Genomic DNA, 12,461 nt, shown 5'->3' with positions numbered 1-12,461 from the left:
CGCTATGGATGACTTGTACAGTAGAACGAAGAGTTTTAACCAGTGGTCGGGAGGGATGTTAACTCCTAGGTCTTGTGACCATTTAGCCACAAACGGTGGAAGGTAGTCCTGACGAGGGGCTATCAAGGACTGATAACATTCAGAAAGGGAATGTCTATAGGTGCCTACCCCAACACAGGTTTTTTCAAACGATGTGAGAGCCCTGTCATATCCCGTGGAGGTCGGAATAGAAGAAAGAAAGTGCGTCAATTGCCTAGCTCTCCAGAAGCCCAAAGAGCAGGGATCTGTTATACTTAGAATCTCGTCATAAGTGCGCCATCTGCCTGAGGTTCTGAAGAAGGGAGCTCGGGACCTACCATTAGTTCTCCACTGCAGGAACGGACCGCCCTTGCATCCCGCTGGGAAAGTGGGATTCCCCAAGATGGGAAATAAAGGTGAGGGGGAGGGGGAGATCAGAGGATTATCTCTGATTCTATGGAACTGTGAGATAGTGGGTCCAATTGTGGGATGATTAGCTAGGGCTGAAGGTAGTTTAAAAGCCACCCAGGGCAGAAACTCTAATGGGTAGTTTGAGCATAGTTGTTCAATTGATACCCATTGCTTGAACTGTGAATGCCTACACCAATCCGCTATCCTCTGGAGCAGGGAAGCTGAGTGGTATTTACGTAAGTCAGGTACTCCTAGCCCTCCTTTGTCCCTCGGTATGTGTAAGAGAGATCTGGCAAGTCTCGGGCTACCCTTTGCCCAAATAAACCTAAATATGTCTCCATGCATCTTGTTAAAAAAGCTAGCGGGTAGTTTGATGGGGAGGGTCTGAAAGAGGTACAACACTCGTGGGAGAATATTCATTTTGAAAATGGCGCATCTTCCAAACCATGTGTGCAGTCCTTTCGACCACTACTTAAGATCTTCCCTAATCCGTTCCCGGAGAGGGATAAAGTTTCTGTGGTATACCTCTTTCAGATTTGTGGGGATATATGTACCTAAGTATTTCACTGCCCCAGAAGCCCACTTGAAAGGGAAGGAGGCCACTAGGTCGGCCACGAGCCAGGCAGGGAGGGAGACATTCAAGGCCTCTGATTTCTGAAAATTAATCTTCAGATTCGAGAGACCATGAAACGTATGAAATTCCGCCATCTAATATCGAAGGAAGTCTTGGGATTAGTTAAAGTAAACAACAGGTCGTCCGCATATGCCGCTATCTTAAATTCTTTACCCTCCACCGAGAGTCCCGATATATTCGGGTTCTGTCGGATTGTCCTCAGGAGCGGCTCAAGGGTCATCTTTTGTACTTTTATAGTATCTGTAAGTGAACAAAACTGATCACAGTCAGATCTATAATAGTATTAGTGTCACCTTAGTTCGCCCTCCACCCAAAACGCAGTGTTTGCCCGATCAGGCCTGATCGGTCGCCCACACGTGCGTTCACCCACGCCCGCCCCGCCGCAGTGACAACATTTTTTATTTTTGTTGATCCCTTGCACAATCACTTTACAAGCTCTGCGGCGAAAAAAAAAAAAAATCTGTTTTGATATTTTTTTATCAATCGCAGCGGCCTCCGGTACTTCGCTAGCCTCACATTTGTAAGACAGGCTTGCTTTTTTTTCTTGGGTAGTCTCAGGGAATACCCCCTAAATTTAGAAGTCCAAATGTCAAACAGGGGGTATTCTTCTGAAGAGGCCTACAGGCTTCTGACCCAGTCGGATGAGGAATGGGAACCCTCATCTGACGAATTCAGCGGGTCAGAATATGAACCTGTAGAAAGCAGTGGCAGTCTGACCCAAAGTTCAGACGAGGAGGTTGAGGTCCCTGATAGCACCAGGCGTACCCAGCCCCGTGTTGCTAGACCACAGGTTGCGCAGGATTCGCTTCAAGGGCAGCAGAGTGGGGCTGGCGCTGTCTGATTATGTGGTGAGGCATACAGCAGCAGCGCAGCCCATCCTGGACCTAGTACCAGCACTGCCGTACAACATGGTGAAGTAGCGAGCACCAGAAGGGCGGTTGAAGCTGGTACGGTGGCACGTGCAATAGTTCCCCCGTCGCAGCCACCGCACAGACAGGCCCGTAGAGCCCCTAGAGTCCCTGAGGTGCTGGCAAACCCTGATTGGCAGTCCCCAACTTCAGCCGCACCTGTAGTTCCCCCTTTCACCGCCCAGTCTGGAGTTCGGGTTGAGACAGCTCAGATCGGTTCGGCACTGGGATTTTTTGAGCTGTTCTTGACTGCGGAGCTCTTGGACTTAGTCGTGGCAGAAACAAATCGGTATGCCACTCAATTTATAGCCGCCAACCCGGGAAGCTTTTATGCTCAGCCTTTCTGGTGGAAACCAGTCCAAGTTTCCGAAATTAACATTTTTCTGGGCCTTCTCCTCAACATGGGTCTAACCAAAAAGCATGAATTGCGGTCATATTGGTCCACGAACCCAATTCATCACATGCCCATGTTCTCTGCTGCTATGTCCAGGACACGATTTGAGACCATCCTGCGTTTCCTGCACTTTAGCGACAACAGCACCTCTCGTCCCAGAGGCCACCCAGCTTTTGACCAGCTCCACAAAATTCGGCCCCTCATAGACCACTTCAACAACAAATTTGCAGATTTGTATTCCCTTGAGCAAAGCATCTGCGTAGACGAGTTCCTTATACATTTTACCGGGCGCCTTGGCTTCAAACAATACATCCCAAGCAAGCGCGCCCGGTATGGGGTTAAATTGTATAAGCTCTGTGAAAGGGCCACAAGGCTATACCCACAAATTTCGGATCTATGAGGGTAAAGATCAGACCCTGGAGCCGGTCGGTTGCCCTGACTACCTGGGGAGCAGTGAGAAGACAGTCTTGGACTTGGTGTCACCCTTATTTGGCACCGGGTACCATCTTTATGTGCACAATTTTTACACAAGTGTGCCCCTCTTCTGGCATTTGTTTTTTTAACAGATTGGCTGCTGTGACGTTTACATGCTCTCCTCCATTCACGCAGACACCACAATACAAATAGAACGGGCAACCAGTGTCATTGAAAAGCCCCTCTCAGTCCACGACTATAACCTTCACATGGGAGGGGTGGACTTCAATGACCAGATTTTGCTCCTTATTTAGTTTCCCGATGCACCAGACGCTGGTATAAGAAGGTGTCTGTATATTTGATTCAATTGGCTGCATATAATAGTTTTGTTCTCTACAGTAAGGCTGGGAGAACAGGATCCTTCCTCAAATTTCAGGAAGAGATCATCGAGAACCTCCTGTATCTCGGAGGTTCCGTGGCCCCATCCACCAGTGTAGTGAGCCGTCTACACGAGCGACATTTCCCCAATGTCGTTGCTGGTACCTCAACCCAACCGTCACCCCGAAAAAGATGTCGTGTCTGTAGCAGGAGTGGAATAAGGCGTGACACCCGCTATTTCTGTCCTGACTGCCCTGACCACCCTGCCCTATGCTTAGGGGAGTGTTTCCGGAAGTACCACATACAGGTACACTTAGCATAGGGATTTCATCTCACAGGACAGGTACACAGGGCTATTCGGGCCCTTTCACTCACAGCTGCTGCAAACCTCTCCTTTCACCTGGGACAAAGTGCATAATGTACTTCGCCACATCTTTGGGCGATTTGCGCTTTGCACATTTTCCCATGGGGAAGGAGAGGTTTGTCCTATAAAGGTAAAAAAAAAAAAAAAATCACTGGTAAGCAAAAAAGTTAACGTTCTGTTCAAAAAGTAAAATAAAGTTTATATGTTCCGTTCAAATTTTATTATAAAGTTAATAAATTTATTGCGTTGCGGCCTGTTGTTTTTTTTTTTTTAACCTTCCAGGTGGTCCAACCGATCGACTAGCTGCAGGACTGATGTGCATTCTGACAGAAGCATTGCGCTGCTGTCAGATTACACAAACGTCGGTGTATGCGGCACTGCAAGACGAGATTTCTCCTCTGCAGTAAAAGATACGTTTGCCGAGGCATATGAGCTGAGGGGGAGGCGGTGTTCATATACTTTGGCAAACACTTTGTATATATATATATAAAAAAAAAAAATAAATCCCGGCAATGATTTATTCATTCACATCGATTGATGTGAATGGAGAAATCTGGTTTGCCAGGGCATACGGGCTAAATGGGTTTGGATGTTTGGCTCCTTTCCCCTCCTTTTTTTTGGCAGAGATTTTTTCATCCACATTGATCGATGCGAATGAAGAAATCTGTGCCGTTCATTTTTTCTTTCAGCCCAGAGGCTGAACGAAAAAAAAATAATCTCATTACCCGTATGCTCAATATAAGGAGAATAGCAGAAACTCCTAATGCTGGCCATACATGTAATGATTGCGGAGACCCTCAAATGCCAGGGCAGTACAAACACCCCACAAATGACCCCCTTTTGGAAAGAAGACACCCCAAGGTATTCGCTGAGGGGCATATTGAGTCCATGAAAGATTGAAATTTTTGTCCCAAGTTAGCGGAAAGGGAGGCTTTGTGAGAAAAAACTAAAAAAAAGAAACGCTAACTTGTGCCAAAAAAAAAATATTTCTATGAACTCGCCATGCCCCGCATTGAATACGTTGGGGTGTCTTCTTTCCAAAATGGGGTCACTTGGTGTATTTATACTGCCCTGGCATTTTAGGGGCCCTAAAGCGTGAGAAGAAGTCTGGGATCCAAATGTCTAAAAATGCCCTCCTAAAAGGAATTTGGGCCCCTTTGCGCATCTAGGCTGCAAAAAAGTGTCACACATGTGGTATCGCCGTACTTAGGAGAAGTTGGGGAATGTGTTTTGTGGTGTCATTTTACATATACCCATGCTGGGTGAGATAAATATCTTGGTCAAATGCCAACTTTGTATAAAAAAATGGGAAAAGTTGTCTTTTGCCGAGATATTTCTCTCACCCAGCATGGGTATATGTAAAAAGACACCCCAAAACACATTGCCCTACTTCTTCTGAGTACGGCGATACCAGATGTGTGACACTTTTTTGCAGCCTAGGTGGGCAAATGGGCCCACATTCCAAAGAGCACCTTTCGGATTTCACAGGGCATTTTTTACACATTTTGATTTCAAACTACTTCTCACGCATTAGGGCCCCTAAAATGCCAGGGCAGTATAACTACCCCACAAGTGACCCCATTTTGGATAGAAGACACCTCAAGGTATTCCGTGAGGGGCATGGCGAGTTCCTAGAATTTTTTATTTTTTGTCACAAGTTAGCGGAAAATGATGATTTTTTTTTCTTTTTTTTTTTTCTTACAAAGTCTCATATTCCACTAACTTGTGACAAAAAATTAAAACTTCCATGAACTCACTATGCCCATCACGAAATACCTTGGGGTGTCTTCTTTCCAAAATGGGGTCACTTGTGGGGTAGTTATACTGCCCTGGCATTTTAGGGGCCCTAATGCGTGAGAAGTAGTTTGAAATCAAAATGTGTAAAAAATGCCCTGTGAAATCTGAAAGGTGCTCTTTGCAATGTGGGCCCCTTTGCCCACCTAGGCTGCAAAAAAGTGTCACATATGTGGTATCGCCGTACTCAGGAGAAGTTGGGGAATGTGTTTTGGGGTGTCCGTTGCCCGTCCGATCACCATGACGTAATAGTACGTCAAAATGCGGCAAGTGACTTGCCGCCATGACATACTATTACATCATATGTCGGGAAGGGGTTAGTAAAGAATATTTTGTATACAATTTTATAGCAGTGTCCTAGTTTGTTGTTAACCCTTTCCCGACTGCAATCTGTATATATACGTGATAGCTGCACATGCCCCGTGCAGCTATCACGTCTATAAACGTCAAGACAGTTCTTTAATCCAAGCGCTGCAAAGCGCTTTGATTAAAGCTTCTGCCCCTGCCCTGCTGCTGTCACGGACAGCATACAGTGCAGTAATGTCGGCAAGGGACCAATCAGAGTGGCCCCTTGCCGACAATCGATCCGATTTGTTAGTCTGTGCAGACTAACCAATCGGATCGCGGCAGTGGAAAAAATGCCGGTTTCAGGCTCTGATCTGTGCTCCGCAGATCACAGCCTGAAATCAGGTAGTGTCTCTGTGGCCCCCAATCTGTGCCCCCTTCCTGTGCCCCCCGATCTGTGCTCCTCCAACACCCCCCTGTGCGCGCCTGCCCCTGATGCAGTAGTTCCCCCGCCCGATCCATGTAGTCCCTCCCTGATGCGATCCGCCCCATGCTGTCTCCCCGCCCCTCCTGCCCCAGCCTCCCTCACCCTCAAGGTTAGCCGCCGTACCCCAGTACCCCCTTCCCATCCAGCGCTGCCCCCGATCCTGTGCCCCCGCTGTGTGTGATGGCGGCGGCTCCATTCCTAAGCCGCCGCCATCAGCAGCGAGTGTCAGCTCGGTTGCAGCATCCATGGGGTTAATAGAGGGAGGGAGCTCCCTCTCTGAACCATCGGGGCTGCGAGTGTCAGCGCGGTTACAGCATCCATGGGGTTAATAGAGGGAGGGAGCTCCCTCTCTGAACCATCGGGGCTGCAGCGCTGATAGCGCCCGATGGTTGCCATGGCAACCGGATGCTTTGCAAAGGCGTCCGGTTGCCATGGCAAAGGCATCCGGTGCTGCCACCTACAGGGCATCTAATAGTATTATACTTTGCAATGCAAGAGCATTGCAAAGTATAGTACAGCCATCAGCCCCATTGGATCTTCATGATCCAAGAGGGACTTGATAAAAAAGGAAAGTGAAAATAATAAAAATGAAAAATAAATAAATAAATATGTAAATTAAAAAAAGAAATTGCCTTTTCCTATAAAAAAAATGAAAAAATAAAATACACATATTAGGTGTCACCGCGTCCGTAACGACCGTCTCTATAAATATATCACATGATAGACCCAGTCCGATAAACACTATAAAAAAAAAAAAAAAAAAACTGTGCCAAAAAAAGCTATTTTTGTCACCTTACATCACAAATAGTGCAACAGCAAGCGATAAAGGCTTATGACCCCCAAAATAGTACCAATTAAACCGTCACCTCATCCCGCAAAACATGATACCCTATTTAAGACAATCGCCCAAAAAATATAAAAGCTATGGCTCTCAGACTATGGAGACACTAAAACATAATTTTTTTGGTTTCAGAAATGCTATTATTGTGTAAAACTTAAATAAATAAGAAAAAGTATACATATTAGGTATTGCCACGTCCGTAACGATCTTCTCTATAAAACTATCACATGACCTAACTCCTCAGATGAACGCTGTAAAAATAAATAAATGAAAGCTGTTCCAAAACAGCCAATTTTTTGGTCACCTTGCCCTATAAAGTGTAATAATGAATGATCAAAAAATCCTATGTACCCAAAAATGGTACCAATTAAAACCTCAACACTTTCTGCAAAAAACGAGCCCCTGCACAAGACGATCGGCAGAAAAATAAAAAACATATGGCGTTCAGAAAACCAATCCAGCAAAATCTGCCTTCCAAAAACCGTATGGCATTCCTTTCCTTCTGCGCCCTGCCGTGTGCCCGTACAGCAGTTTACGACCACATGTGGGGTGTTTCTGTAAACCGCGGAATCAGGGTAATAAATTTTGAGTTTTGTTTGGCTGTTAACCCTCAATGTGTTAAATAAAAAAATGCAATAAAATGGAAAATCTGCCAAAAATGTGAAATTTAGAAATTTCTTCTCCATTTTCCTTTAATTCTTGTGGAACACCTAAAGGGTTAAAAAAGTTTGTAAAATCAGTTTTGAGTAACTTTAGGGGTGTAGTTTCTGCAATGGGGTCATTTATGGGGGTATCCACTATGTAGGCCCCACAAAGTGACTTCAGACCTGAACTGGTCCTTATAAAGTGGGTTTTGGAAATTTTCTTAAAAATTTTAAGAATTGCTTCTAAACTTCTAAGCCTTCTAACGTCCTAAAAAAATAAAATGACATTTCCAAAATGATGCCAACATAAAGTAGACATATGGGAAATGTTAAGTAATAAATATTTTATTAGGTATGACTTTCTGTTTTAGAAGCAGAGAAATTGAAATTTGGAAAATTGTGAATTTTTCTAAATTTTGGGTACATTTTGGATTTTTTCATAAATAAAGGTGAGATATATTGACTGAAATATATGACTATCATGAAGTACAATATGTCACGAGAAAACAATCTCAGAATCGTTTGGATAAGTAAAAGTGTTCCAAAGCTATTACCACATAAAGTGACGCATGTCAGATTTGTAAATTTTGACCTGGACATTAGGGCATCAATGACCCTTGGTCATGAAAGGGTTAATCAGTGAAAGTATTGAGAAAGTAGAAGTGCATCATGGGTTTCATTGGATACAGCAACAGGCAGTGCTCCATACAGAATGTAAACAGCCAGAGAGATTTATGTACATGGGGAAAACAGGTTGGGAAAGTCCACACTGAAATAAAGCATGAGGAAGATGTACATGAGGTAAGCCACTACATGAGCATATCTGTGAAAACCATAGTAATTGTTGTAACTCTATATCTTTATAATAGTAATTTAAAATAAACTACGTCAGTCATAGTGAATGCATACAAGCGTGTGCATGATGTTTATACAAACACTGAGCATTCAGAAAGCTACACACATCTTATTCTTTGGTAGCAATGCCTATAAAGCTGGAGCGATAGTTAGACAGAGTTAAATGAGAGAGCGGTCTATGTACACCCTTGGAGAAAGCTACCTAAAGGAAATATACATTGGGATGCAGCTGCTATTTGGATCAGTATTTATTTCGGGCTTGTATGGTTTGCATGCAAGCCTTATACACTCACCTAAAGAATTATTAGTAACACCTGTTCTATTCCTCATTAATGCAATTATCTAGTCAACCAATCACAAGGCAGTTGCTTCAATGCATTTAGGGGTGTGGTCCTGGTCAAGACAATCTCCTGAATTCCAAACTGAATGTCAGAATGGGAAAGAAAGGTGATTTAAGCAATTTTGAGCGTGGCATGGTTGTTGGTGCCAGACGGGCCGGTCTGAGTATTTCACAATCTGCTCAGTTACTGGGATTTTCACGCACAACCATTTCTAGGGTTTACAAAGAATGGTGTGAAAAGGGAAAAACATCCAGTATGCGGCAGTCCTGTGGGCGAAAATGCGTTGTGGATGCTAGAGGTCAGAGGAGAATGGGCCGACTGATTCAAGCTGATAGAAGAGCAACGTTGACTGAAATAACCACTCGTTACAACCGAGGTATGCAGCAAAGCATTTGTGAAGCCACAACACGCACAACCTTGAGGCGGATGGGCTACAACAGCAGAAGACCCCACCGGGTACCACTCATCTCCACTACAAATAGGAAAAAGAGGCTACAATTTGCACGAGCTCACCAAAATTGGACTGTTGAAGACTGGAAAAATGTTGCCTGGTCTGATGAGTCTCGATTTCTGTTGAGACATTCAAATGGTAGAGTCCGAATTTGGCGTAAACAGAATGAGAACATGTATCCATCCTCTGATGGCTACTTCCAGCAGGATAATGCACCATGTCACAAAGCTCGAATCATTTCAAATTGGTTTCTTGAACATGACAATGAGTTCACTGTACTAAAATGGCCCTCACAGTCACCAGATCTCAACCCAATAGAAAATCTTTGGGATGTGGTGGAACGGGAGCTTCGTGCCCTGGATGTGCATCCCTCAAATCTCCATCAACTGCAAGATGCTATCCTATCAATATGGGCCAACATTTCTAAAGAATGCTATCAGCACCTTGTTGAATCAATGCCACGTAGAATTAAGGCAGTTCTGAAGGCAAAAGGGGGTCCAACACTGTATTAGTATGGTGTTCCTAATAATTCTTTAGGTGAGTGTATAACCAACCACAATGACAAGTGTCAGATTGCACGCCGCCACTGGACCCTGCAGAAGTGGATAGGTGTTTTGTGAAGTGACAAATCACGCTTGCCTATCTAGCAGCCTAATGGACTGTCTGGGCTTAACAAATGCCAGGAGAACATTACCTGCTTTACTACATCATTCATGAATGATGACAACACTGGTGGACAGTCTGGAGTGCGTGCTGCTGCCTATAACGCTTCCCCTCTGTGGAGTCCAGTATAATTTGCCATGTTCTGTTCTCTTTTTCCCCCAGTTGTCTAAAAAAAAGAAAATGGGGGAGAAATGCAGCCTCACTGCACCAACCCAGTACTGACTTTAGAGGGGTCTGTGCATTATTGTTCTTATGAACTGCACTGTCTCCTTCCACATTCTACCCTCAAATGGAATGAGGAAGACTCAGTAGGAGAGACAGAAGGGGCAGGGGGAGTTGCTTGTAACGTCACTTTAATCGATCCCTGCCAGTTGGTTTGTTGTGTAGGGATCTTTCTGAGGTGTGCCTCACAAGTTTGAGAATCACCTATCATCTACAGAATATATTTTAAGTGAATTCATGATGGGATTTAAGTATTCAGTGGCAAATTTTCTTAAATCAGTATTTCATTTAGAAGAAAAATTTGTATACTTTTTATTCACTTGTAGTTGTGGACCTGGATGGAGGATTTGCAAAAGGAACTACTGGATGATGTCTATGCAGAGTCGGTGGAAGCTGTTCAGGATTTAATAAAGAGGTTTGGGCAGCAACAGCAAACAACTCTCCAGTTTACAGTCAATATAATTAAAGAAGGTGAAGATCTTATCCAACAATTAAGGTAAGTAAAATTCAAAATCTGCAATAGAAGAAATGCCTGAAATTACAGTGTGCAGAGGTTTCTGCTTCCGCTTTGTACACTTTTTAGTTTCCAGTGCCCGATTTAGATATATATATTTTTTTTCAGCGTTTACTTTGTGATATTCACTAGGTAACTTTTTTCTGTAGGTCAGTAAGATTACAATGATATCAAGTTCATGTTCTACAACTGACACATTTAAAACACTTTTTTTCACAATATAATTTGTTTTTCTGTCTGTTTTTCAAGAATATAACATTTTTATTATTCAAATGACATAACTCAGAGGGCTTGTTTATTGTGGGAAAACTTTGTTTTATAATTTTTTTGTTGGAGATGACCCTTTTTTTTTTTTTTTTTTTTTTTTTTTTGACAGATAAATTTGTAGTACAGATGTGGCAATTAATTTCTTTCAATGATAAAACATTGTATATGAGAGAAACTCTCTTCACACAACCCTGCTTGGTCCGGTAAGCACGGTCTGTGTGTCGGCTGCATCTCCTGGACCAACCACAGCTCCCCTTGATTATGTGAATATGGCACAATAGACCCACATGGAACTGATTGTATTATAAAACACTATGATGCAGTCTGTTCTGGTCAGGGGAGCTATGGTTGGTCTGGGAGATGCGGCCGACACACAGATTGTGTTTCCCAGACCAAGCACGGTCATGTGAATTAGCCCTTAGCATTGAACGCAGAATCTGATTATGTACACAAGTAATTAGATGACCAAATGCTCATCTTCCTACTTCTTTTAGGGATAAAAAAAAAAGGATCCTCCAACCCCCCCAATTATATGTGACATTCTGACAAAGTTTGTTCTCTGATGGATTTGAAGAAAGATACCGGGTACCTGTAATTCCACACAGGAGCTGAACAGCAAATGGACGCATCCAGTGCACGTGCAGATACAGGTGGCAGAACTGGAAATCTGTGTATTTGCCAGATGTATCCATTTGCCTTTCATCGCCTGTGCAGAGCTACAGGTATCCAGGACCAGATGTCATCTTGCAGCCCGGGGACTCATTAGGACAGCTGCAGTCATGTACGGAGCATACATAACTTTGTGGCATTTTGAGGAATGTTCCGGGAAATTGGCCAACCCCTTAACTCAGATATTGGGGTATTGATTTTGATTATAATGTGTATTGTACTTTCGCATGTGTATTACACTGTACTATGTTGCTGCTATACAAAGAGGGGGACTTTGACCACGGCAAACAATTTTGCCTAACTTTTCAGTCAGACCATCACTGAGGCAGAGAGAGCCCCCTCATAGTGACTCAATTAGAGTACTACACATTACACTGATTAATGCAATGCATTAATCAAAGCATCTTCATCTAGTCCTACAGCTATTATGATATTTAGGTATGTCTACAGTATTTGACATAAATTTCTAATAGGTGAGATTAAGTAGAAATGGAAAATGACTACCTCAACGGGCAAATAGCCTCCCTCCAGAGTTTTAATGCAAGTGCCTTGCTTGGTTACTGGAGACATCACAGCTTTATTGGAAATTTTAAGAAACCTGTAATATGGGGAGATAGCTGATGAACGCCTCTGTGATAAATCTCAAGTAAAACTCATTAACATAGCTAACCACGTCCACGGTTTTAATTAGCTATATTTTTTTTATTGATTTTTACATTGAAAAACACAAGTAAAACAACATAAACCCACCCACCCCACCTTTCCAGTCAGAAGTACAGTCAGCAGCAGAAAATGAATATAAACAATGTGCAATAAGTCTCTAGTGTGTGCTGTTTACCCGGGACAGGCGTAAGCATAAAGGGCTCTTTACACAGATTGAGGAACGCTCGATAGCAATTATCTGCTG

At 43.5% G+C, this 12,461-nt stretch overlaps 1 protein-coding gene across 1 annotated transcript in view; it reads left to right on the top strand.

Moving 5' to 3' along the window:
* Positions 1–12,461, top strand: part of TRIO (trio Rho guanine nucleotide exchange factor) — a 796,191-nt gene that overhangs the window by 241,766 nt on the left and 541,964 nt on the right. The window contains 1 exon segment of the mRNA XM_040431356.1: positions 10,431–10,600. Within this exon segment, the coding sequence (XP_040287290.1) occupies positions 10,431–10,600 (170 nt within the window).

The sequence above is a fragment of the Bufo bufo genome, chromosome 5, assembly GCF_905171765.1.
Source record: "Bufo bufo chromosome 5, aBufBuf1.1, whole genome shotgun sequence".
NCBI classification, from domain to species: Eukaryota; Metazoa; Chordata; class Amphibia; order Anura; family Bufonidae; genus Bufo; species Bufo bufo.
The sequence above is the reverse complement of the archived record's forward strand: the minus strand, read 5'-3'. Positions and strand labels throughout refer to the sequence as shown.